General features: G+C 41.7%; 1 protein-coding gene across 3 annotated transcripts; it reads right to left on the minus strand.

The window, feature by feature from the left end:
• Positions 1-114: 114 nt before the first annotated feature.
• Positions 115-27,691, minus strand: MIA3 (MIA SH3 domain ER export factor 3). Of its 3 annotated transcripts, none has more exons than XM_064509978.1 (29): positions 27,416-27,691; positions 26,939-27,072; positions 21,622-21,708; positions 17,603-20,570; positions 16,335-16,616; positions 14,505-14,614; positions 13,016-13,147; positions 11,706-11,727; positions 9,494-9,582; positions 9,264-9,341; positions 9,065-9,175; positions 8,197-8,268; positions 7,887-7,991; positions 6,968-7,090; positions 6,735-6,858; positions 5,772-5,827; positions 5,600-5,690; positions 5,325-5,463; positions 3,981-4,082; positions 3,825-3,885; positions 3,666-3,701; positions 3,500-3,567; positions 3,121-3,218; positions 2,905-3,036; positions 2,630-2,698; positions 2,424-2,500; positions 2,214-2,282; positions 1,417-1,573; positions 115-1,025 (listed from the first exon to the last, which is right to left on the minus strand). In XM_064509978.1, the coding sequence occupies exons 1-29, from the start codon at positions 27,546-27,548 to the stop codon at positions 691-693; spliced, it is 6,060 nt and encodes a 2,019-aa protein (XP_064366048.1). In that variant the 5' UTR covers positions 27,549-27,691; the 3' UTR covers positions 115-690. The 3 variants fall into 3 exon arrangements, with proteins under 3 accessions (XP_064366048.1, XP_064366047.1, XP_064366049.1); XM_064509977.1 differs by having other exon boundaries at positions 2,214-2,285; XM_064509979.1 differs by lacking the exon at positions 2,214-2,282 and having other exon boundaries at positions 27,416-27,690.
• Between the last annotated feature and the right edge of the window lie 46 nt (positions 27,692-27,737).

Raw genomic sequence — 27,737 nt, forward strand, 5'->3', positions numbered from 1 at the left:
TGCAATTACTCAGCCTCGATTGAGTTCTCAAACCTGATCACGGCTTTAGCATTCTTCGGTTACATGACTGAAGCAATGTCCTTTCTGAATAAAAAATGGCACTGGAACAAAGTCTTGAGGGTTTAGCAAAAGGAATTTTGCTTTTTATTATAACTTTCCTTTGAATACAGTATCATTTGTGCTTCTGATCTCTGACCAGACATCTTTTTTTTTTAAAAAAAAAAAAAAAAAAAAAGTCCTTAGACTCCTCATGTAAACCCCTGGTCTACACTAACTGCAGCTTAATGATGTGATGGAGAAGGCAGGTAAGATAGCATTTTACTTAAAAATTATTTCCACAGGAAATGATTTGATTTACATTTTTCACGAAATTAGTTCATTCACCAACTGGTTACATAGGCTACATTTAATTAAAAACTAGCCACACAGGTACTTCCTTTCTATTGCACGTTTAGAGTAGGTTCAAGTCCATCACAAAAAAGTTCTTGCAGCCCAAGAGGATGGATGAGTATAAGGTGATCATAAATGCACATAAGATGTCTGTAGCAATTGGATAAAAATTAATCCTGCAAAAGCTGAAATATACTGAAATGAGAGAAACGGCTTCAAACAGAGAACCATCTTCTAAAGTCCTGACTGCAGGAAGCGCGCTAGAGTCCGTTCCATTGAGCTGCTGACCAGACACTGCAGTTAGGGTTTCTGCGCTGGAGGCTGTGTATAGTCCTTTGAGCCTGCCGGTGGTGGTGGTGGAGGAGGGCTTGCTGGGTAGTCTCTAGGTCCTGATGGAGTCAAGTCTCTATTAGGAGAAGGCGTATAGTCTCTCGAGCCAGGTGGGGGTAGCCGTGGGCCTGGAGGATAATCTCTTGGGCCATGAGGACCCAGGGGTCGAAAAGGAGGATGCCCCCGTCCGTATCCTCTTGGATCTGGAGGCGGTGGTAGCGGGCCAGGAGGCAGATCTCTCATTCCTAAGGGTGGGCCAGGTAAGAAGTCTCGTACAGCTGGTGGTGGTAAGGGAGCACCACGAACTAGAAGGAAAGGAAGACACTGAGTAAAGAGAAATTTTGCTCAAATCTAAACATATCAGGCTCCCAACTTGTTCCTCATTTTGTAGTTTGTTGAAGCATCTCTGGGGTGGGTCACTATCACATGCAGACTTCACAGGCCATGGATTATATTCTAGTGCCTTTTGGCAGCTGGTTTCCAGTTTAGAATCAACAGGGAGAAACACCTAGAAATTAAGGAGGCTTGGGGGGGAACGGAGGACAACACCTTGTCCAGACCTACTGGGCAAGACAGCTAGCCCTCATGAAGAGCAGGGAAGCTGGGTGCTAAGAGAGGGCAGATTCTCAGTTCTGCAGTAGGCATCTGAGAAGCACAGGGGGAGATCAGTTTCAGCACAAGGCAGTGGAACTATACCTAGGGGCCCAGGAAGAGGTCGAGGCCCAAAGTGCCCACGGAGAGGAGCTGGTGGAGGTCCATATCGAACAGGTGGTGGAGGTGGAGGTCCCATCACTGGAGAAGTCATGATAGGTGTCCCAGGGAAAGAAGGTGGACCTTTCGGACTAATATTAGCCTGTGCAAAATTAGGTTAATACTTCAGTGTGTGACTCACTGCATCAGAGAAATATTGACACTGCTGAACACCATGATCACTCACCCAAACTCCAAGAGATGGAAGAAAAAGACACATATATTAACCAAGTGGAAAACAGCAAGAGTCACTGCACCTTCATTGCCCCTTTGCACAGAACATTGCTTGCACTACCTAGAAGTGAATACTTAGTGTACCTTCTGGGAGGACAGTTTTAGCTAAAGAGCACTTCCATCCCTTTTAAAGTGTCCCTGACCACCCCTTTGTGCCTCAGAGCTCCTAAAACAGCCAGCAACCCCCTAAAGGTAAAGGGCCTGGCTCCTTATATTACATATGGAATAATGCCCAAATACCACAGGTAAGACAGCTTCTTAGGATTAGTGTTGCAGTCACACCAAAGTGAAGTGTTTGTCTGCAGTCTTTAACAAGAAAGATCTCATTTTCTCAATTCCATGAAAATGAGACAGCAACTGTTCATCATTACAGAGACATTCTGAGACAGAGGTATAAGCCCTTGGTTAGTTCTGCAGAGCATTTTGTTATTTAGCAGTTCAAAACACCAAGCCTGTTATTCCTCTCCACCAAAGCAGAGTAACACCATATTCAGCCTCTGAATACTCACTGTAGCTGGTTCAATAGATGAAGATGAATCGGTAGTTACACAGGGGGCTTCAGGCTCTTTGGGAGAGGGCTGCTTTTTTTTTTTTTTGGACAGCAAATAAGGATAGTGACAGGATATAGGTAAGACAGAACATGATACAGTTGAAGAAGCAGGAAGTACAGTAAATCATGTATTAGAAATGCTTCCTAAAGTATTTTTTCCCCAGCTTACCACTCCATCCATTGGTGCAGAAGGGGAGGAGGTTCTTGGCACAGTACCGATCAGGGATGCTACTGCAGGCCCGAGATCTGTAAAGAGAGCCACAATTGCATGCCTTACCCTGCTCTGGGCAAAAGGAACATGGTTTTTCAAATTATACTTCTGAAGTGAAAGAACAGCCAAATGAGTTGCAGTTGGCTGCACGCCACATAACTTACCAGGAACGGACATCCTTCCAGATAGCTCTGGTGGCCTTCGTGGAGCAGAGGGGCCATCTACCACTGTACCTTAAGGGAAACAAGAACCCCACAGAGCCTGATCAACACATGCCTGAGCTCTCTCTATTAAAAAACAAAATAAACAAAAAACCCAACGTGTTTATTATAAAGCAGGCGTCAATACATACACTACCCCAGAATCAGACCGTAACTTAGCATTCTTGGGATTTTAGCACGAGAGATACTTGTGACAGAAAGGAAGCTTCACCGCTTACCAAATTCACCTCTTGAGCCTTCCCTTCGAGGAGCGGAAAGGGGACGACCAGAAACTTCAATCATCTGTGTGGGGGAAGGATTTCCTCCACTCACAGGTGATGGGCCAAAAGAGCCATCTCGGCTTAAGGGCCCTACATGAAAGAAGAAACAACATTTGATTTACTTCTCTAAACTGACTCAAAGGCCAAAGTTTTGGGAGAAACAGCCGCATTTACCTCTTCGTGGAGGGACTTGGCGATCAGGTCTGCCTGGAGTTGGCTTGACAATCAATGGTCTTTGAAGCATAACAATTTTTTGGTTCACTTCTATTAACCTAATTTAAAAAAAATAAAGATTTTTTTTTTTATTCAAATAATACATGCGAGTTGTTATGATGTAACCACTATTGCAAGCAAGCTGCATTGTGAAACATTGGAGCTTTTCACCAAGAAAGTGTATTTACACCATCAAAACAGCTTAACTAGTTTAAAATTAGTAACTCGGATGTGCACTGCACATTCCAGGCTAACAAGCACTTGCATAGTTTGAGCTTCTTCTCTCCTAAGCAACAGAGCATCTTCAAAAAGCAATACAAATGATCTGTCCTGTACTTACTTTTGCCTCAGGTTGGCTGCTTCTCTTTTTTCTTCAGCCAAAGCTCTCTCAGCAGAGCGGGCAATAAGCTATTAGGGGAAATATGCCAACTGCATTAACTGCACCAACCTAAAGCTAAATGCAAAGTGTTTGCTTTATATAGTCAGAAAAGGAAGAACATTCTTACCCAATTGTCATGTGCCTTTTTCTCATGAGCAGCAATCTGAGAAGAAAATAATTGTTTTTGCTTATTTTTTCCAAAAACTAACATTGCCAACAACTCACTGCAGAGCATTAGAATGATGAAGTAAATCATGACACAGTAAAAAGCAAGCAGGAAATTTACCTGATTTTTGTAAGATCTCTCTGTTTTTTGCAATTCTTCTTCCATATCTTGAATCCTTTGCCTGTCAAGAAAAAGAAGGGGAGGAAAGGGGCTTAAATGAATTTTCTTCAACAGCTGAAATAAAGAAAAACAACAATCTTCAGAAACTGAAGTTACTTGTAAACTTTCACTTCCTCAATGGCCAGCACTGCTTTTTCATCTGCAGCAGACAATTTCTGCTCCTTCTCCTGGCGTTCATACTCTTCCTGGGTGAGTTTTCTATATGGGGAATAAAAAAAGTGTATGTATGTATGCATGTGTATACATACACACACACACGTATGTATAGACACAGCCTTTTTAACCTTATGGTTCATTAATACTTGCATTTTGACATTTTTCTAGTAGTATTTAAAACAGACCAATAATGTGTTCATGTCTTACAACAGCTATCCCATAAAAACGCAACAATTAAACTAATATGTTAATTATTGCTAATAACCAGTTCAACGTAAGCCATTTCCTTAGCTACACATGGAAACAATTTTCCGTAAGAAATTTGTGGGAAGTCCTTCATTCAAATCAAGAGGCAGCAAAGGGCAATGTAACTTCCTAAAAGTTTTGGAAGGACTATAAATCCTCCAGTTACAGAGGTCAAGAGGAAGTTTTTCATGAAAGGTGGGTTATCCTTTACCTCCCTGTTATGTGTTTACTACATTGGGATGCTGAGTAATGAGATCAGTCAGTTTCACTTTTGAGCCTTAGTACCTTAATTAGTTCCAACCTTGTGCTTCAGCCCAGCACACACACTTGATCCTTAGAACTTTCAACTGCTTCTCTACCAGAATTTCAATTTTCCAGAAGAATTTTTTAGATGAAAATATCTGAATCATATCTCAAATTTCCACCACAAAACTGAGATAGTATTACAGACGTTTCAACAAGTTAGTAAAAATAAATGGGGAATGAACACAACTGATAATTACCGGGAGTGAAGAACTAGCTGTGTATCTAATTCATTTCAGCTACTGCCAGGAATCCAACCTTAATTTAGCCCTTTGAAAACATAAAAAACTCACGAGGCTAAAACAGTAAGTTCCTACATTATGAAAGTTAGATTCATCAAACTGAGGCTCAGAATAACTGAAACAATCTTAATCAATGGTCACCATCTTCTCCTTGTCATTTCTGAACAAGGAGGCACACCAACCACAATTTGCAGACCAAGCTATCTGGACAAAAGTCTGAAGATTCAGCTGTTTCCCTCCAAGAAAGTTTTTATGCTAGAGACAATATTGCATGTAAGAAAACTTGAATTTTTGAGAACCTGTGGAATGGCAAAAAAAGGAAAAAAAAGGAAAAAAAAAGAGTAAAACATTTGAGCTAGCTTCAACCATACTGAAACAGTAGCCATCATCATTCGATACAACTTGAAGCCATTTGAGCCTCCTGAGCAAAGATCACTTGAATAGTACATGTCATACAATACGCTCCCTTGTAGAAAAATAATGAAAGGCTTACTTCTGCAGCGCCATCTCTTTCTGCTGGTAAAGTTCATTGAGAATCTCCACTTTCTGCTGTAATGTTTTACATTCATTTTCCAGTCGAGATTTAGCTGACTGCAGTGAACAGGAGTCATGTTCTAATTTTTTTATTTGCTCTGTTGGAGAAACAAGGGTAGGTGAGGAAGTCAAAGGGAGTTGCTATGAGAACCATTATGCCACTTAAGTGTTCTAATATTTCTTTTTAAACCACAGACAGAATTTTACAGCAAGAAATTCTTTTGCTAGGACTACCTTCTAGCTCATGTCTTGCTGTTACTTCATCACTCAGTTTGGATTGCAGAAGATCTCTGTCTTCTTCAACTATGGATAACATAGTTTTTACCTGAAAAGAGGAGCAAGAAGTTTATCATTATAGGTACAGCAGTAGTGAGGCTGTATTTGTTAGACATCTTGTGCAGCATACCCTCGAGACATCCATCATTTGCTTTATCTGAGTCTTCATCTTCTCACTCTCATTATCTAAGAAAACAAACAAAATTTTGTGTATATATATATAGGTAGGTATGTATGTATGTATGTATGTATGTATATTTTTCCCCCTATTTCTTAAACTCAATCCCCTGGAATCAACAGATGTTAATAACAACATTCTCCCCACTTTTTAAACTGGGATGATTTTCTCTACATGTTGAAACAAAGGGTGGGGGGACACAGTAGTAATTATCTGATATCGCAACTCAATGACAAGCACAACAGAACTAGAAGATTTATTCCAAAAGGCATTCAGAAGGTTCTTTTCTGTCACTCCTTCTAGCCACCACACTAATATTAATGTGAACGTAGTCTCTGCTATTGAAAATAGAATCTGAAAACCAAGAACTGGGAATTTCCAGCCCACAGATGAAGTATGGTTAGAAGAAGAAAAAGTCTTCAAAACCAGAGATACAGCAAATATGAATAACAGCAAGGATTCTACACTTCCTAAATAGTTTTGAAAACTTCTATTTCAGTCTTTCAGACTTAAAAAATGTGACTATCTATAGTTATATATGCTGAGCTACCCATAGTACTTGTACAAAAAATAAACCTAGCATAACAACCAAGCTGAGATTCTCAGATTTTACAGTGGTCTTAACTGCTAATCTTTGTGCCCTTCATCCTTACAGCTCTGTCCATTACACTCACGATACACCTAAACACTATTCTAAAAGCAACTATAAGCCTTTTAACCACTTTTTCCCTTGGAATTAGGAAGAATTTTGTGTTGTTTGACAGTTAAGTCTTAAGAGATTGTCAGACTCTTAACTCATAAGCAGCTATGTGCATGGATTATCCCTGTTCCCCTGATACAACATGGACATACCACCTTTATTATATGCTTTATCTACCGTATGTGTTTAATAGCCAACAGGTAGGATTACTGTACCTGGTAGCTCTCCATTGGCCAGATCATCTCCTGTACTCCATTCACAGCCTTCACCATCCTTCTTAGCCTCAGAGGCAGGAGCTATGTCAAGCTGCTTCAGCTGCATAATGCAGTTAGTTAAAACCTAATGAAGAAATTGAAGGATCACTCAATGAGAATTGCTCTGCATTCTGTGAAGTATTCCACACTATCTTACAGTGTGTAATATTCAAAGCTTGTTAAAAAGAACTTACTTCAATTTCATTTTCCTTGTAGGCGATTGCTTCTTCTATGTCTTTCTGAGACTTCTGATACAGTTTAATTTGCTCACTGAGCTCGGTATGTCTCTCACTCCAACCTTCAGCTTCTTTTAGTAGCTGTATGAAGAACCAAGGCAAGGTGATTTATTTGTTTTATTTTTAGTACAGGATAGATGTAAATAAAGTCTTTTACTACCAGCTCTGGTGATAACTGATCACCAAAGGTCACAGAAAAAGGGTAGGCTTCACTATTATCCCATTCATCACTAGTCTACTAGTAGAACTGGATGTTGGAAATTATTCTGCAATTTCTGTTACTAGGCACTTCTACAAACTTGATGTTTTTTCATCCAATATTTCAACATTAGAAGCAAACTGCTCACATGCTTCAAAAAGAAGAGGAATTGATTGCAATCCAGTGGCAACCAAACCATGTTCTTAAAATGACTGTTACTTCATACAAGTAAGAAAGAGAACAGAGATATTTGCAATTAATCTGTAGGACAGTCATGACATTTCAAGGCTAAAGGGCCTGCCTATCTATCTTAGCTTCGGAACTGCTTCTTGGCAGTTCTTTAGAGTGACTTCCTTCAGTCTCGTCCCCAAATGGCATCTCCTGATCATAGGGATCATCACATCAATATAGATTTTCTATGAAGTTACTGATAAAAACTGAGTCACTGGAACTGGCAAAGCCATCATAATGGAAACACATGGCTCATTTGCACAAGAAAAACACTAAACCACTTGTTTTACGTTTTATCCTAATACTATGAAATACAAAATCCTGACATGGTAAGAAACAGAATAAAAACAGAGTCAGACTGAAGTTATACTCAAGAAAACAAGGAAAAACATCCAAACATTTCATTCAAAAGGAGAAATAAAGTTGCCTGGCCTGGGAATAACTTACTTGCTCCTTGCTCTTTTTCAGCCTAGCATTCTCTTCCTGCACATGGTGAAGCTCAGATTTTACCTTTTCTTCACTTAGTTTAGCTTCATTAAGGGCTATCTGCACCTATGTATTAAACAAAAATGAACAAAAAAAAAGTCAAACTGTAATGGAATAAAACCTACATATCGCTTTGTAACATAAAAGATATACATGCACAAACAATCTGGAATCTGGCAAGCTAGCATCTGCTATTAGATCTTAGCCATGAGTTTTCCCAGGTCAAGAACTTGTACCTATGAATGCTGAGAAGATGCAGGTAATGCTTTACCTCTGAAAGCTCTACTGAATGCACGCTGATAACTTCCTGAAGTTTCTCCAAGGACTTCTGGGTTTCAGTGATCTAGATAAGAAAAAAGATGAGCAGCAACTTTGCATTAGTCTGGTACATGCCTTAGTCTGAGTATGTAATTATTTTATCTGTATATTTTGGAAGCATTAAAAAGAAATTCAAAGCACCAACCAATTCCTATTTGGGACAACCACTGGACTAGCAGCACCACAGTGCTGCCTTATCAGCAATGCAGAACATAAAAACAAACCGGAGGTTAGAATCAAATTCCCCCCATGACGCTGCCTGTCTGTGGCTGGAAAAGTTCCATGTGCGTCTGCACGGTCTAGAATGAAGTACCACGTGCTGCTGTCATTAGCAATAACCTTTGATCAAACGACACCAAAGAACTTGTTGGAACTTACCATTATTAGAACAAAATGGGGGGTGGGGGGAGGCTGGAAGACCTACAGACAACAAGAACGAGGGGCAGCTCGGAGTCTCACCCTTACTATAGAACTAGGTGCTTCTTCTCAGCAAAAAAAACTTTCTCATACCAACCTCAAAGCCTCAGTCCATATTTTTTAAAGGAACTTCCTGGCTTTGGTAGGAAGTACTAGACCAGCCCAAGACTAGAGTACATCTGTTTGCATGTGAAGGCACATGACCACAGAAATTCATCAACATCTTACAGAGTTGATATAAATTTCAGTTCATCCCAAGTTCAAGGGGGTGATTCATTTCAGTTCTCCTTGTGAAGCGGTTCATCTCGTTTGCTCTACCTCTATCTGTTCACCCACCAGAGAGTGACCAGCTTTAAGGCACATAAGTTAAGGACAACATAAGACATTAATGTGATTGCTCTTACCTTGCTCTGTTTCTTCTCATTCTGCTTTCTCTCTGTTTCAAGCATCGTGTGCAGGTTTTTTACTTTGTCATCCAGCAGACGATTTGTTTCTTCCAGCCCTTTGACAGTATCCTAAAAATAAAGGACATGTGACCAACTAAAGCAAGTTCTTTTATTAATGTCTTTATTTTCAGTACAACAAGAATGAACTACATGTTACCTTAAGTTCTGCAGCTTCATCTGAGAACACGTTTTTTTGCTCTTGGGCCACTTTCACCGATTCCTTTGCTTCTTTTATCTAAGTACAGAAACAATCAAACAGAACTGAGAAAACTGTCAACATAATATCCAGTAAGAACAGAAAGTTAAAAGATATTAGCTGTTGTATTGACTGTATCATTAAACCAAAAATAGGAAATTATGAAGCATGACAAGAACACAGAACAATACCTTTTTATCGTACTCTGACATCTTTTCTAGGATTTCTGTTTTTTCTTGTAGAAGGTTTTTAATCTTTTCAGCAAGTTGCTTTTCAGTCACTAGGAAGAAAAAGAAAGTTTGCAGTAATTATGCTTCCTGGAAGAAGTTCAGAGCTATCATTACTACCACTTTAGGGAACATTTTCAAGTAGGGACTAAAGCACAAATCAGGATACTGTCACTTCCCTGGCAGTCAGCCCCTTCTGCAGAATTCTAAGCATCTTGAGCTTTCTTTTAAAGTTAGGACTCAAAACAACTTAAGACGGTTAAGCACCAAACACCAACACAAAGCATATAGCTCTTGCGTCTGTTCCATAGAAGCCAGTCACAGAACACACACTACAGCAGACTAAGGTGCTTGCTATACCTACATGACGTATGTCCAAGGGAAGAACTGTCAGTGAGGATGTTGGAGCACTCTCAGACTGCTGCTCTGAGACTCAAGGAGATGCAAACACCTTCCCTAACAACCAGTTCTTCCTGCTGTACTGAAACCAAAGCTTTGGTCAGCAAAGAATAGGGCAAAAGCTTTGAAAGACCTACTGTGAACAGAAAGACGCTGTCGGCTAGCAGATGGCATCAGTAAGCCTCAAAGAGCTGCATGCTTTTCTAACAGACACTATTTCTGGATCTCACAAAGGGCTGCGATCAAGCAGCAGTTTTGTGAGGCATACATGTGTTTCTCCATCTAAACAGCTTCCTGACCAATCTTCAGGGTTCCATGCTTAACACACTTAATATTACATTAACATACTTTAATTACTTTATTGCAAATTAATTTAGAAGAAGCATCCAATTGGCATTCTTTTTCAAGTCCTAAACCGCCCCCATATTTCACCATCCCAAGCCCCATTTGCCTCACAACAAATCCTGCAGCTCAAACAACAGGAAGTACTGGTTGTTCAAATCCCATCCTACAGGTTGTAATGGCAACTGCTACTCCTCCTTCCCCTCCCACATCAGGGCTTTTGGACTACAGGATCCCCATCCCTTCCTGCTCCGCTGAGGGGAAAGGCAACAATTACTGAGATACACAAGACTGTTCTCAGCAGTTTAAAACAAGGCATAAATCCCTGCATTATCTTGGTCTCCTGACTTTACTACTGTGATAAAGAGTGGATAATAGATTTTACCAGTGGGGTTTCAAATGAAGTCTACATTTTAATGTATTTTATCACTGTTAATATTCCATTTCAGATAGAGATTTTAATAACAAAATGAACTTTATCATACTTGAAGAATACTTATTTGCTCTTAGCTTTAGTATTTTCTATACTCTAAAATACAAAACAATATTTTGAAATAAAAAGAGGATTAGACATATGTTCCTCACTTTTCTAAGAATGGCTAAGTTGTTTCTATACCATCAATACTAGTATTCTTCCTCCTCAATAATATTTATTTTTACAACACAGAAATCTCCTTCCAGACCCAAAATGGATTTTTTTTCAGCTCTCCAATTCTGCATTAATCATGTAATAGGAAACTGCAGTATAACTACACCAAAACTAGAGGGGAATGACAGATAAGAAGTGCAGTCTGTGAAGAGGAAACAGGCAGAGGGTTCATAGGAAGACAATTCTTCCATATTTTTGTCTTGCATTCACTTCTGAATTTCTGCAATAGCCTTACTTTGAATTCTTATCCCTTTCTATTCAGTACACTTTAATTTTATATATTTGAAGCCAGAAAAATGCTCTTGTAAAAAGCTGTGTGCTAGCCACAAGAATATGTGTATTTGTTTTCAGAAGGTCTCTTTTCAACCACACAGTCAGGATCAGGCTCCTCATCAGAAAAAGGCAAGATGTATTAGATACTGCTTTTTGCAAGAAGGAACAAGCAAAAGCAGATTCACCATTAGTCAGAAAAACAAAACAAACTCGGCTCCGCTACCACCTCAGCAGTAAAACAAAGAATCACATATAAGTTTTATAGGGTGGAGCTTTTCCTCACCCTTATCTTTAATTTGCAGGTTGTGGGCTGCATCATTTCTCCTCAGCCAAGCACATTCCACATCCTCCAGTTTCAAATGAGTACCACCTACAGGCCTTACACTTAACCTTACACTTAACAATCTCCTGGAAAAGGAGGGAAGATTAACACTTGGTCCTCAGAAAATCTTCAAAACTTTTATATGCATAAACATAAGCATCAAGTACACTGAAAAGTACAGAGAAACTTACCTTGATACATTCTACTCTTTACCTACAGAAGAAAAAGAAAAAAAAAAAGTAATTAGCTGTAAAAAGTGATAACTGAAAACTTGTGTTTATTTTTCCTACAAGGAAAAAACATAATCACTTAAACATACATGGATTAAAGAAGCGTATGGAAAGTTCTGTGCATCCATCACTGCCAAAGAGAGTGTTGAATAACACTACACAAACAAGCTTAAGCAGTTTTCTAATAAAAGCTTCTAGGTTAATACCCTATCTTTGGGCCTGAGTAGAGGTCTTATTACTCTGGCACTAAAAGGATACAAATAACGGACCACATCCAAGTTGCCATAAAGAAAATTAAGCTATTTTTATCAGGCAACAATCATGAACTTTCAAACACAGAAGATACTTGCACCCCACTTTTGATTCACCATTTAAAGGAAGGTATGTTTGCATGACCATTGCTCATTTCAAAATAAACACCATTAAAGAAGAAATGCAGAAGCTATTCTTTCTTCTATTACATATTAACAGTATGTTATTACATATTAACAGTATGTTGCATATGAAACTGATCTAATTCATTAAATATCAAAGCTAGAGCAATGAAAAACACACCAGTGTTGTTCCAGACAATATTTAGTTTTAATATATTTTTATAAAGCAAAGGAAGTATCCCAGAGATTTCAAGTGCATATCATCAATGAACTTGACATCTGAAAATAATCCATCTTTATTTGTTTCTCATATATCCATTCCCAAGGAGATATACTGATATATTTGAGAGGTGGTGTTTTTCCTGAACAGAAAATTATCTGTGTAGGGAAGAGGGAAACAAGTGCAAATGGAGGAACAGATTAGAGAAGGGGCTCTGCAATCAGAATGAAAATCAGGTTTTTCGGTTTCCAGGTGTGGCATCTGCAGTTAAAAGCAACTGAACAACATGAAGGTGGGAGGATGAACTGTTTGCTTTGGAGATTGTTAGCAACAGGCTCAAGCACATGGAAGGCATCTCGTCTCAAAGACGTACTGACCCTTTCTTCAGCCTTCTAGGTTTACACCACACTCCCCTATTTTGCCTTGGAAACTGCCTCTTACCAAGAAATCTTCAAGTAACAGCTAAAGGGAATGCTTTCTTAACTTGAAGAAAATAAAAACTTAAGCTATTAACCCCAGCATTAAGTTCATATTGATGATCTAAATGGGAAAAGCAAAAATGCAAAAGACTAGATACTGCTTTGACACCAGCAGTGCTGAAATAGTCTAAATCATACAAAAAAAACGCACTCAGTGGGTTAAATACGAGCAGGGTTGCAAGCATGAAGTATACTCACTGAAAGGCAGGTTCTCCAGAAGATTATAGCAAGTGTGGCAATTCCCACTAAGGCAGTGATAATGATAGGCTCCCATGGAAGTCCATGGAAATCAGGCCCAGGACGGATATCCTCAGGCAGGGTAGCAATCAGCTAAAACCCAACAACATTGACAACCATGAATATGTTTTCATTAAATATGCAGGTGAAATTTGTAGTCTGAAAAATGCTTTTCTTGCTCTCATAAAATCAGAGAACCATCTAGAGCCTTCCTGGATCTGTCTCAGAATGCAGTAAAGAACATGTGAAGAGAATGAAAAAATAGGCAACTTTTCTATAAACTGAAAATCGAAAACAAAGCAAACCACAAAGCAGTTTAGTGCCTGCATTACTACTCACAAGTCTGAATATCTGAAAGACACCTGCCAATAACAATCTGCAGGCAAAAAAAAACCCAGGCCATTCTGTCAAAACAAGCCGATGCACACATTTTGCATTGGAAAACACTGGCAGTTATGAGATTCATTTCAAAATGAAACTATAAGGAGAAAAAATATAGAAAGAACAGTTTCACATCTGGATGTTGAAAACAATCCAGTGAAAATGGCTCAAATTTTTCCCAAGTTTTACCCTCATAAGTTTCTCTCTAAAGATGAGAAAGCACTGACTGGCTGAAAAAGCTGCAAATACCTGGTGCAGTTTACAATGCCGATATGGAAATTAGCTCTTGGCAAGTAAACCGTATGACATGCATCACAGAAACTCCTCCGTCCCCGCAATCAAAATTCACACGGGCACGAAAAAAAATTAAATTGGGGCCTCCCAGGACCAAACCTCAGGCTGTCAAACCTAGGAAAGCACTCTTATCTTAGCAAACACCCTCCCTCCCAAATCGTCGGGGTGCGACAAGCTGCCACGCAGCAATTCCTTGTCATGTTTACAACGGCAGACGCCTCCGCTCTCCCGGGATTTGCCCTAAATCGGAGGAGAGGGGAGAGAAAAACGGCTCCTTGATAAAGGGCTGGGAGCGGGGATGACCGACGGCATCAAGTCACGCCCCGTCGGGGACACGGAGCAACACCCGCCTCGGCCCACCAGGCTCCGTGTCCCCGACGCGGGGGTGACTTGGTGGCTTGGGCCCGACTAGGGGCGCCCCTCCCCCGCCCCGGCCGCCCGCGCGCCCGTTAACGGCTCCCAACGGCCGGCGACGCGGGAGGGCGGCCCCACCCGGCGCGCGCCCCCTCCCCCCGCTCACCCGCAGCACCGCGGCGGCGCAGCCGCGCGCCGGCGGCCCCATGAGGCGCGCGCCGGCGCCCGCGGGGTCCATGGCGGCGGCGTCCCCGGCGCGAGCCCAACTTCCAAGCACACGTCAGCCCGGACTGACCCCCGCCGTCACCCCGCCGCTAGCGAGCGCGCGCGCGCGCGTCATCGCCGCGCGTCGCGGCGACCCGGAAGCGGCGCCAGCCGCAACGGCGGCGGCGGCCTCCCCCCCTCCGCGCCCGGGACTCACCAGCTGCGCGAGCGGCCGCAGCCCGTCCTTGGCCGCCGCCACCGCCTCGCCGAGGGCTCCCCGTGCGGCCGGACCTGCCTCCGCGCCGGCTCCGGCGCTATCTTCGGCGGCTGTGGGCAGAGGGAGAGCAGCGTTCACCCCGCGGGGCCCGGCCGTGCGTGCCCCGGGCGCCGCGTTGCCCCCCGCCCCAGCGCGGCCTGTGTGCGGGGGGGATTTCTCCCTCTCCGCTGTTAGAGCCCTCGAAGGCTCTAACCCCACCGGCAGCAGGGGATCCGCAGCCTCCACTTAGGCGAGATTTCACACTGTGGTGTCTGTTTGTCTAGGGGCACCGAAGAAGAGGCAGAAGTCCTCAGAAACCATAGCGATTTTCCACTGGACTTCATTAGAAAAGGTGCTGCGAAGAGGGACAAGGACACAGAGCTCTGGTCGCTCATCCAAGCCGACCTCAAACGCACACAGCCGGCAGCTCCTTCCCACTGACTCAGCGAAAGGGGCATACTCTGATCCCTAGCCAAAAGACTCTCATCAGGTTCTAATAAATTTACCGCACTGTCAGTACAGTGCAAGAGTTTTAAATCATCTTTATTTCTACCCTGTGCTGAAGCATGCCTCCTTCTCACTGCTATTGTTGCTGTGAATTCACATTAGCAGATTCAAGTAGCCAGTTGCACAGCCCAACTGCGTATTGTGGAAGAGATTCTGTAACCAATGGCACTACAGACACCTGCCCTATTTCCTCCCCAGCATTTCCAGCAGGCTTCATAGGGATTGCTGGCAAACAACATTTAACCACAGTTAATCTGATGTTACCATGAAAGAAGGGAAGAACACCTGACTAACCACATGCAAGTAATCCACCAGCCATTTAAAATTCATTAAGTACCTTTACATTCAACTTAAAGCTTCCCTTAGTACTTAAACTTGCTCAGAAGTGCTTGACTATGGGTACAGAGGTACTAAACCTCAGTAGGATACAGAGGCTAACAAGACACGCCTAGATTTTGTCTAAATCCTCAGTGAAACCAGATTTGTTAAGTGGATGATGACCAGAGATGAACACATACCAAAGCTGACCTTAGCAAAAAGAATGGAGTCAAAGCCAGTTTCACACCAAAACAGGACTGGGGGCAATGGCAGGGACAGGAGCTCTCCTACCTCCCTTTCTTTCTCTGTCACAATGACCACACCGTGCAGCTCAGCACACGCACCTCCAGAGGAAGAATGACCAATTTTGTCCTCAGAGGAGTTGAGTGAAACCTTTTTTTCCTACTCCAACAAATACCTTAGTCAGAAACTACAGAATTGCTTGAGTGGAGCTACACTCCATCTTTTCTGGAAAAAGATTTTTGGCAGGAATATAGTCCAGAGTCACGGGTTAAGAAGAGAGCCAGAAAAGACAGAGCATGATTCTACATCCTAATGGTTAGATCATCAGGCCTTTCTGTAAGAGGGAGGAAACCTCAGTCTATCCTTCCAGTGTGTTTTGTGGGTTTTTTTTGTTTTCTGGGTTTTTTTAAATGCACTACCATTGTGAGACACAATCCACCCACCACCCTAGCACAGAGTTCTGTCGATGATGCTTACAAGTGAACTTTACTTTTGTAGTGCAAAAAGGTGGTGGTTGGGGGGATAATCTGTCTATTGAGATCAATGTAGGCTAGAAAATACTCCCACCAGAGACTCTGTCTTGGATTACTGAAAAAATGTTAGAATTATAGTACGTATAATGAAAGCATTAGCAAAAAACCTCAGTATTTGCATAAAAGAACCAGTCAGCTATACTCATCTTCAAAAGCAAAAGAAGAAAACAACAAATTTCAAAAGCTTTACCTGCAGCAATGCCTTCCCTGGTACTCTGTTCTGAATCAATTGACCCAAAGGAAGCATCTGCCGGCAGCAATCTTTTCTCGTTGTCGTACTCTTCCTCGGCATCTCTGTTATCTGAGAAACTGGCCTCTTCATGCTCAGGTGGAACATTAACAGCTTGCTCATCCTTTTCAAAAGGCAGAACTGGCCTCTTATCTTCAGGCTGCTGAAATATCTGGTTGCTCTCATCAATGGCATTTGGGTTCCTGAAGGGAACTCTGTCATATTTGGCTTCTTTTGCAGCATCTATGGCAGACAGAAAAACATTAATTTAGCATTGAACTGATATGTGTTTCCTACTAGAAGCTGTCTCCAGTGAAATACTGCATTTGACAAAGCCTAACACCAGCTTGTATGTTGCTTCCGGTATAGTCTTAGTCAAGTTTCAGTGACATCTAATTAAGTGTTGATAAGGAATTTATGCAAGGTATCGACCACTGACCAGATAGTGAGATTTTTTTTCATTGTTGGTGATATGACTTTATCAGAAATTACATGCTGAACATTTATTACTGTGAAAGGAGCCTTGCTAAGAGTATATCTTACTGCCTTACACACTAATTCGAAAAAAAACAGCAAGTTTATAGCAGACTCTAGTGCTGGTTCTTCCCCCTGCCAAAGATAGGTTTGTTCAGTATTTCTTGAAAATGGACAAAAATATGATGATGGGGCACCTGAGATTTTAGGTGTACATTTTAGTGCCTGAATTTTGTATTAGTCACTGCACATCTCAGAATCAGGTGCTTGTTTGGGGGGGGAGGGGGGAATAAAGTCTCTAGACCCTATAGAAAATTCAGCACATGCTACAGATGTGAATCCCTATTTTGTGGGGAAAGGGGGAAGGAAGAGACCCGAGTGGCTCCTTCTAGCCATATCTATCCACTGATGCCACTTCCTTACGCAGAGCCTGGCCCATAAGAACAGATATGCAGAACTCAACATTTTCTTTCTCAGGATTTCCCAGGGCCATCCATCACCATGGCAAAAGTTGCATCAAAAGTAAGCAAAATCCCAGGGATTCCACAGAACCTCTTCCAATTCTGTTTCCTCAACCCCTTCTTAGGGCTTCTGTGGGTTACATAGCTTGGTCTGGGATAGGGTTTTACTTCCATTTCACCTATTCATTAACTAGTTTGGGGTTTGTTTGTTTTTTTTTTTTCCTGCAAACATAGAACACAAAGTTCTCACAAACTCTCCAGAACAGCCCTCACGCATGCATTTTAACATCCTACCTTCACGATGGACCTGGTAATCTTCTTCCTGTTCTGGAACAGCTGCAAGTGGGACACTCTCACTAGCAGATGAGTATTTGCTCCTTAAAGAATATATTAATTCTTGAATATCATCCATCAATGCACCCTCTTCATCGTACAAATCCATCTCTTTCACCACCTCCTCTTTATTTTCTGCCACTCTGGAATCTAGAACTTTTCCTACAACGTCCATAATACTAGTTTCAGAAAATTCAAGTATCTGGTCCAAAGCTTTTTCTATATCTTCATTATTATGACTTGCCTTCCGAGCAAGCTCCATCTCTATCTTCATGTCCTGAAACATGGCTTCTATCCTAACCACGTGATGGCGCCCAAGGTACTTTTGTAAACGTGCTATACGCTTTTCATCGAGGAAATCCCTCATTATTGTGAGCCGTTTCACAGACTCACTGTAGTCTGATATAACAGTGTCATCTGTGGTTGCTGAGTCATCAGCAGGGCTGGGGAGATGTGCAGGCTGCTGGTGATCGTTTCTTGTGTTCTCTAAATTCTGCGTCTCTTTTGAGTCTTCCTGCGAAACAGCCTCTGGGAGAGGTTCTTTTCTTTGGTCAAAGTCATCACTGTCTTCTGTTTCAGAAGATTTGAAATTATGTTCTTCCGCAGCTGATGGTTCTTCAGCTTCAGAAGACTCCTCATCATCTTCCTTGAAATGTTCCATTTCATCCAGGTTAGAGTCTTCACTGACTTGTATGTCATCCTCTTTGTTCTCAGTCTCAGTTGCATCTTCCATGCTGAGCATTTTCTTTGCTTCCTCAGAAAATGCATTTGTTTCCTCTTCTGTTTCATCAATTTTGTAACTAGGATTAGCAGTTCCTGAAATAGCTTCATTTAGTGTTTCTAATTCAAGGTTTGTACTTCTAATATTTAGTTTATTACCTTGTATATTTGCAAGTCTTTCTTGTGACAACTTTGCACTTGCAGCATTCTCATCTTCCAATAGCTCTTCCTCTGCTTGTTTCAGATCAGGGTCTTCTTCAGCATCCAGCTCTTCAGACTGGAATTCCTGTCTTAGTGTTTTTTCTCTAGCTAAATGTGTGCCAAGATCACTGTCTGAACCTCCATCCTCAGTACGATTAATTCCTTGCTGAGTCAAATTCTCTGTATTAGTATTCTGTGTGGTGCCTTTTGATTTTTCTTCAGGGGAACTTTTCTGAATGCTTTCCTCAAATACTGTCACCTTGCCAAGATTTCTTGAAAGCTCTTCTTTCACATCTGCCTCAGAATACTCGGTCTCATTTTCCCATGGCCTGGGTTGCTCAACTGCTTCTCTACTCACATGCTGATGGTTTGAGTCTCCCTCCCCTGTAGGACTTTCTTTCATGTTTACTCCTTTTATTTTAGGTTCTTCTTTGAAAGAGGTGGTTTTTGGATTTTCCTGATCAGCCTCCCCTATTTGTTTTAAATCTTCTTCATGTTTCAGAACTTCTTTCTCCACAGCAGGCATTCCATGCTCCATTTTGTCATTAAATGACAGGTCAGTATCTCTCAAGTCATTTTGAGATGCATTTTGTACCTCTTCGACTGGTTTGGCTGGAGCATCAACAGAAGGCTTATCCTCTGCTCTTCCTTTCTCCTTTGTTTTCTCCCATAACATTTTGTGCTTTAAATCACTTTCCAAGATCTCCTCCTCCAAGTTCTCATCCTCAATGTTTTCTTCCTCTTCAATTGTTTCAGCAAGTGGTGCTCCTTCTGGACTTCTGTTGAGGTCACCGAGGAATGGCTTTAAAGCGTCTTGCTTGCCTTTAAGAGATGATTCATCTCCTGGACTAGGGAAAACATGGGAATCAGGCACAGATGTACTCTTCAGCTCTTTAGTATGTGATTCAGTCCCACCATCCATGAGCTGTTCTTCAAAATGTTCAGTTTTATTTGTTTTTCCCTCTGAACCAGGATCACTTGCAACCACAGGTTCTTTTCTAAGGAGCTCTTTGGAGAGATCCACAAATTGAGGTGTTGCTGCTGCTTCTTTTTTACTAATTAGCATTACCTCATCCTGCTTCTCTTTTGTTTCTACAGATTCAGACATATCCACATTTATATTGTCACCTGACCTCCTGCTCTCGCTGAAGGCATGCTCAAGAATTAATGTATCCAAATCATATTTTTTCTCATCATCTTTTTGGTGATTTAGCTTGGTAGCACCCTTCACATTTTCATCAGGTTCATTTTGTGATTCAATGCCATTGCCATCAGCTTCTGAATCCTCTAGGGTTACAATTTCTTCTCCTGCCATAAATGACAGCAGAGGGATTTCTTCAGACTGATCTGTAAAGTCTTGTTCCTCCTCTGTATAATGAGCATCAATGCTCAAATCTTCATTAAAATCATCTTCCAGTGATGTAACAAGGCTAGTCACATCATCATCAGATACAACAGCATCAGCAGTAGAACCAAATTTTGTTTTCAAGTTCACAGACAGCTCTCTGTTTAAAAGTGTATAGGCATTGACTTCTTCACTCTCTTTGTCAAGTTGACTGGTTTTATCCTGAGGAATACTGGTGTTTTTGGTATTTTCACTTTCTAGCCCTTTTAGTTTCTCATGTAGCATTCCTTTCAAGTGCTCATGTGCAATTTGATCTCCCTGAGAGTTTTCTTCATGACTATTTACACTGGGGTCTCCCCCAGTATTTTCAGTTCCTTCTGTAAAAGGACTGTCTATTTCCTCCGTCAAAGAGAGGGCTTCCTTGTCGTCTTCTTCTGTGCTTAGCTCAAGATCGTCTATCTCCAAAGCATCAAGGGACTTTATTGTATCAGCCTCTTCCATCTCTTCATCTCTCTTGTTTCCTTCAATTGGCTTTGTCCCTGAATCGCTTGATTCTGTTTCTCCTTCATTTTTTATAGTCTCTCCTGATGACTTCAAAAGCTCATCCACATTATAATTATCAAAATCATCCCTTCCACCATCAAAGCAAACAAAATCTGTTTCCTGAAAAGAAAAAAAAAATGTCAGTCACAAAAATTATTATTGTCTTTATTACAGTGATGAGACCCAATCCATTTGGTTGGTTAGAGAGAAATACAGCAGCAAAGTAAATATTATTAACTGTGCCAGATTAACTCCTTGAGTCCTTAACCAAAACTCTTATCAAAATCGGTGGACATTTTGCCCAAGAACCCATAAAAAAGAAATAAATAAAAAGCTCATGCTCGGCCTGTTCTAAGACCTCCTAGTGAGGAACAAACTGGAAGTCAGCAATGGATTTGATAGTATTATAATACTATCACGTGCATCTTTGAAGTAAGAACAATTCCATTGCTAAATGACAACGAGGAGTTCTTAATTGTATAGAGGAAAACCAGCTTCACTGAGCTTATTTGTCCCAGTCTTCATTAGCTGGTCCCTCCTCCAATAACAAACTCCTCCAAGCAAGACTGCCTGTTGCACAGTTTCTGAAAAATAAATTAAGAGTCATGCAAACCACAGAATTCAATTTTATAACGGTCTGAACCTATCTCCACAAACAGGCCTTACTCACACAATTCTGGAGTTATTAGCTATTAGTGCATGAAAACCATTCATTTGTGTGAGGAAGAGCTGAGGGATCAGCTCTAGAATCAGAGTGCTAATAGTGCAGATTTTGTTGGCTTCCAATAGTACTATAAACTTCTGAAGTTTGGAAAAATATTCTGAATATGTACCAAATAGCCTATGTGCAAGCCAGCTAGCAACATTTCTAGAGCTCGCTAATTAGAGGTATTCAAACAGGTTTTGTTAGAAGAAAAAACATAACATTCAAAATAAGAAAAAAATAAGTGCCCACATTATGGATTGATGTTTACGCACCCATCCAGGTACATATCTGCACAAACTTTCTACCTCCCCTGACATGTATGTGCACATGCGCACCTATGTAGTTGCTGACTTACAAAGAAATAACTGAGGTTTACTGATACTCCTGTTCTCCTCAGCAATTTTACTGAATGCTAAGGTAGGAAGTAGTAAAAAGCTTAATTAAAAAATAACAACCAAAACTTACATCTGTTGGTAGTTCTAGCTCCTCATTGGTATAATTATGATTTATTTCAAGTAAATCCTTTGGAAAATATCCAAAATCACTTCCAACCTGCCAGAAAACAAAAGCAAATAAATGAGAGCTAAAGCTGTCAAAACTCTACAATAGCTTGAATAGGGCAGAGTGAACTTGATAAGTAAAGGCAAATAAAGCCCAACTCCAAAAAAAAAAAAAAAAAAAAGACATTATGAACATTAGAATCCTAATTACAGACACTAGTCACAAATACATCAAACTCAAGTATTTCTAGGTGAAGTTTAATATAATGGATAGAAGAAAATAATAAGCAATACCTGGTTTGTACAAGAGTTCTCATAGAAGTTTTATACATATAACTTTCATAATAGCTTTGTGAGGCTGGAAAGTTTTATTATTCCTTCTTTAAAGATTGACTTATATAACAAATTATTAGGAAAGTTGGGAACAAAACCCAAGCATTCTGGCTCACGTGTGCTTTATCTGCTAATCTCTGCTCTCCCTAATACCATATTTGTCTCAAGTATTTTCTTAATTAGTAAGCAGAAGAGAATCTTTGATTAGTAAGACTTACCTCCTTGTAAGTTATTATTGTACAGTAATAATATTGTAGCCTGTAAATATACTCATTTTGTAGTTTAAGGAAAAAGTATTTCTTAGAGCAGATTTTAGGAAAATATAAAACTGTACTCAAGTTAATATAATAATCTACTCTAAGATCTGTACGCAAAACACACCCCCTCTGCAAATATATTATTGATCTTTAGTGACTACTGTGAGCAACAATTAGTTGCATGTGGCTATTTAAAAGCAAGGCAACAGCTGAGGCAAGGCAAATAGTGGAAGACAAGAACATCTCTTATCGCTCCCTGGATAAGATCTACACAGTAATGCTCTCACTTGAGAGTTCTGACAACTGCTGTCAAGAAGCCAAAATTAATTGCATGCTATCACTACGCAGATTAGATAATCCAGGCAAATAGAGCCTGGTGGACACACCCGGAAGGGTAGAGAGTTCCTAGAGGACCGAAACGTCCAGGAGAAGAAAGTATTGCTCATTTCCTGAATGCTTTGTTATAGGAAGAAGACAACTGCCAATTTTCTTGAAGAGTTTATTTGTGAAGAACGCTCAGTTAAAGATCAAATTAAAAAGAAAAACAGTTATGTCAAAACAATTAGGGAAGCCAAGTTTTTGTTTAAATTGACACATTTCTCTCCACAAACTCTTATTCCAGTTTTAAACGATCCTTGCAAAAACAAAAGCCAAAGCTTTCAAATAGCCTCCTTGCAGAATAATCTCCGTGACTACCATTATAATTAGGCATCGCAATTTGGAACTGATTTAGTATAATCCAAGCTGCTGACTGCACAAGTCCTCTGCAGTGACCCAGTTTGCAACTTACATGGTTTATGACCTGTGCAGGACCTGTGTGCCCAAAATTTTATCTGTTCCTCTCCCTACAATTCCTATCCTGTAAGGAAAAAATATGTCAGCTTTGTACCATTATGCAGGGAAAGGAAACATTCTTAATTCTGTATGTATATAATAGAGGAAAGGCAATATGCATGCCAAGTAAACAAGGGAGAAAAAGGTACCTCCCTCAGACCATTCAGGAGACAGTTTCACTCTCTTGCTAGCTACAGTACCCAGGGTGGAGAAAAACGTGTGGGTGTGTGCACAGCATCAGTCCCCACCTGTGACAGCAGCCAGCTGGTCAGTGGTGCTTGGTGAATTTGCAACAAGAAGACAGTCCCTCACTCTACCCACCTTGGTGACAGAAAACAGGGAGTTTGAAAAACAAGTTGTTCAAATGTTTTTAATCTTAGCCCACATCCCTAAAGCACAAACATCACCAGGAGGGCTCTCATCACAGGTAGCAAAAACTGCCAAAACATTGGTCCAAGGAGGGAGCTGTTTTGGTCTGCCCTTTTTAAGTGCTGGCACTCTTCAGAAAGCACAGAAACAAAAGGAACAGATCCCCTGATTCTGTGGGTCTTCCAGACATGCTCTGTCTTCCGGTCTTACTTGAAATGAACTTCACCTTTCTTTCCTTTCTGCTATGTTCTGTATGAGATTTGGAAGAAGAAGAAGAAAAAGAACAAACAAATAAAAAAACCCCAAGTGATCAGCAGGCAAGTCCATTTCTTGATGCCAGAAATGGTTTCTTCAATTATGCATCAAGAAAAACAGAGCTCAGCTCTTTGCCATAGGTAAAATAATAGTCTTGCACAGCAAGAATATGAAGTGTCTTTGCTGAAGTGTTTGTTAAAAAAAAGGAGCAGTTTTTACTCGAATTATCTGAAGAAGTTTTGGAGTTCTGGACCCTGCTGAAGATGAGGGGCAGTGTGCAGAAGAACCATATAAGAAAATCTGTATCACAAAACTGGACGATGTAAACAATGTGAGGTGCGTGCTCAAAGAAGAGGCTAGTTTTAGAGTAGGACGTGGAGCACTAGACAATGAAAGTACCAAATATGCTCCCCATCTCTTTGCCTTTGTGAAAGACTCGAGTGTTTTTTGGACTTGAGGTATTCATGAAATTTGTAACACAAAAGTCACTCAAAATACTGTCCCAGCATTTGGCTTGGCGGTATTAACAAGGTTTAGACAGCTCTGCTAAAAACTGCATGCCATGTAATATAGAGAATAGATATTACGGCTGGGTTCCAGAAATTTTTCATGAGCAAAATACTTACAGAGCTCAATAGGAATTCACCAAGCAATGTTGTACAAAGTATACAAGACTGGGTTCGTAAAACAAAGATTCTGTTTTGTTAAAACAAAGCAATATTTACTGGCACAGGTCAAAACTCAACAATAGCTTGAATAAGACAGAGTGAACTTGATAAGTAAAGGCAAATAAAGCCCAACTCCAACTCCTTTAGATTTTCTGGCCTCGATGAATCCTTTCTGATCAGATCATCTCCTTTCAGGTCAACAGAATTTCTCGTGGCTCCTCAGAATCAATTCCAGAGCTCCTCAGAATCAGTTCCAGAGCCTGTATTTATAACTTGTTTGGAACAAGCCCCAAGTTCCAGTAGTTCAAGCTTCTCATACACGCTGTCCCCTAACCTTAACTCTAGAGGGGAGCATCTGCTAGGAACATCCAAAAGTTAGTCACAAATTAAACCCTCCATCTGCAAGGAGAAATCAAAGCTTAAACATGATAGTAGAAATTCATACAATATATTTCAGACTATAAACTTTCATAAAAGATAATGATTTAATTACTTTCAGTTTTCAAGAAACTGTAGTTGGTTAAGTTGGAGTTATCCCTGGATTTCACAGTTTTCATTATGCTCTAAGAAATGTTTTCCCCCAAAAGCTTTAGCAAATGCAAAAAAGCAGGAGGGTCAGATGACACACATGAGCACATGCGAAGTCACATGACGAGATTCCCAAAGGGGCTGCAGCAGAAGGTAACAGGCCTTCCACTGGAATTTCTTTGAATGCAGACCTCACAAGGTAGCCTGTTTCTAATTTGCAAACTAATTTTGCTCTTCCCAGCTCCAGGACTCCACATAGCAGGCACAGTTGGTCTGCATAAATCAAGCTGCCCAGCTGAATCTGGCACGTGAAGTCACATTGCGGGAGAGAAGGACCGCTGCACTATCTGCAAGTGCATGACTGCAGGGTCAGTGGCAGGGTCAGGGCTGCCAGTCCCCTACTGAACATGCAAGGGGAGGCAGGTCTCGCCCCTCTGCAGTGCTTGCAACCTATTTGTTGCAGTAGTAGGATTGGTGTAGAAGCAGTCAATGGAATTGGCGGTGGTGTGGGGAGGGCAGGGGGACCACAGTCACAGACTGGAAAGAATTAGTCCGTATTGACTGTCCTGAGAGAAATATAGGAAACTTGGTAACACAAAATAAATAAATAGGTGTTCCACAATTCTTTCAGACCTGCCAACTCCAGCTATTATTTCCTAAATTCAAAGCAAAAGTCCTTTTAACTCAGAGACACACACCTACCTCACCTACCTGTTGCATTAGCTCCCCACCAGGGAATATAGTTAAACTGAGTATTAACTAGGCAATTACTGAAAACCTATGGGTCCGATTTTACACCTTGTTAGCAGAAAATGCAAAATTGGCCCCATGTTACTACTCTACATCTGAAGAACTGTTGGCCAAGAAAACCTGTACCATCTAATTATCTGGATTATTTATGGTACAGTACATGTCAGAAGGGAATTACCAGCATGATACAATTATAAACTCCTCTCCTTTAACCACATGGTGCAATTTTCTCTTCTGTGTCGTTTTAATTGGATTTGACTTCTGCTGGGAGCCTGGCTTGTCCACACCCAGCCTGAACAGGTTAGAGAAAGTGATACATCCTGCTTTTCACTAAACCACTAGTCCCACAATAAACACGCAGGTGTGGCTTTGACCAGCCTAGACCACTGTCAAAGGCGGCATCTCTGGTAGCAGAGCAGAGTAAGAAAGGAGGCTGATGTAAACAATTCTGACACAAAAAACAAGGGAAGGAGAGGGGAGGAAAAAAGCAGGGGGAGTGAAGAACAAGGAGGTGGACTAAGCAACCTCTGAACTGCCAGAGTTTTTGCTGGAAGCCCAGAAAGAGTTTGTTCTCAGGGGTATCTCAAAGGAGATATCTTGGAGGACTTGAGAGGAGTTTTCTGTGGGAAAAACTGCAGGCTCACATCCAGAGAAGCACTTGCTGTAGAGACCTTCCCTTCACATTAGCATCAGCCTCTCGGATTGCTTAAAGATGACGACTCAATTAATGCCACTGTTCTACAAACGGCTGCAATCGGTTACTAAGGCTGAAAGACCTTTTAAAATCCAGTTTACCTTAATTATTTTTAGTTTTGCTACTTTTTTCCTCCAGCTCTGCATACAGCTTAGATAAAAGGGGGAAGACAGCAGTTGAACATTAGGATGAGAAATGTAAAATAAATGCACTGAACGGTCTTTAGCAAGATTACACAGTGCATCGGTCATGGGCAAAAGCAAGCTCAGGCTTAAGTCTCTCTAGTTGGGAAGGGAAACAAGTATCTACTAGATAGGTGCATAGGCCATCAGTTACAGTGTTGCAAAGTGGGGTTTCAACACAAAGGAAGTTTCCTCAAAGAAACAGTATTTGTCACATATTAGCAGGTCCATTTTCACAGAACTTAGTGTCTTAAGTTTGATGAAGCCACACACTAACCTCAAGACAAAACAGCATGGATGATACTATGTTAAAAACTTAAAATTTCCTCATAAGAGGCAAAAGGAAGAAAAAAGAGATTACCAAAGGAAGCGCCAACAGGATCGAGCGGAATAAATGCTTTGCAGTACTTACGCTTCCAGCCCAAAGCTCCGTTGATTTTCCTATTAGCTTGTAATATACATACACCGCTTCTCCTTTCTTAAAATTTACAAAGCGACAGTCCGGACCTTTAAAATCCTGCATCGCCTTCCCTCGGCACATCAACACTGTGCGGAGAAAACAAGAAGCAGAGCATTAGTTCAAGGAAAATAAAACAAAATTACGGTTTTGCGGGAAGGTCCAGCGCCAGCCCGCAGGGAAGACGGCCTCCCCGCACGCACGGAGAAGTGCGCCGCGAAGCCGATTATTTAAGTGAGAAGGGCTGAAAGACGAAGCTGATTATTTAATACTAAACACGAAGGGCTGCGAGATGACCTCTGCTCCGTAATGGATCCTCCGTCTTGTTACCGGCGTACAAACAGCCCCCGCCGCCCCTCGCCCCCTTCTCCCGCGGCGGCGCCCCGGCGGCGCGCAGCCCCCCGGCCCGGCCCGGCGCAGCCCCACACTCACTGCTGCACTCGGGGTCGGCGCAGCGCTTGCGCTCGGCGAAGCGGCGGCCCAGCTCGGCGCCGAGCGGCCGCGGCAGCAGCAGCAGTAGCAGCAGGGCGAGGAGCGGCCAAGGAGCCGGCGGCGCTGCGGCCATGATCGCTGGGCGCCGGCGGCAGGGAGGGAGCAGACACGTCAGCAGGGCCGGCGGCGACCGGAGGCAGGGAGGGAGGCGGTGGCAGCAGCAGCGGGCGGCGCCCGGATCCTCCCCCCCGCCGCCATCTCACCTCCTCCCACAGCCATCGCGCCCGCCCCCAGCTCGCGCCCCCCGCCCCCATTTCGCCCG

Source organism: Dromaius novaehollandiae, chromosome 3 (genome assembly GCF_036370855.1).
Source record: "Dromaius novaehollandiae isolate bDroNov1 chromosome 3, bDroNov1.hap1, whole genome shotgun sequence".
NCBI classification, from domain to species: domain Eukaryota; kingdom Metazoa; phylum Chordata; class Aves; order Casuariiformes; family Dromaiidae; genus Dromaius; species Dromaius novaehollandiae.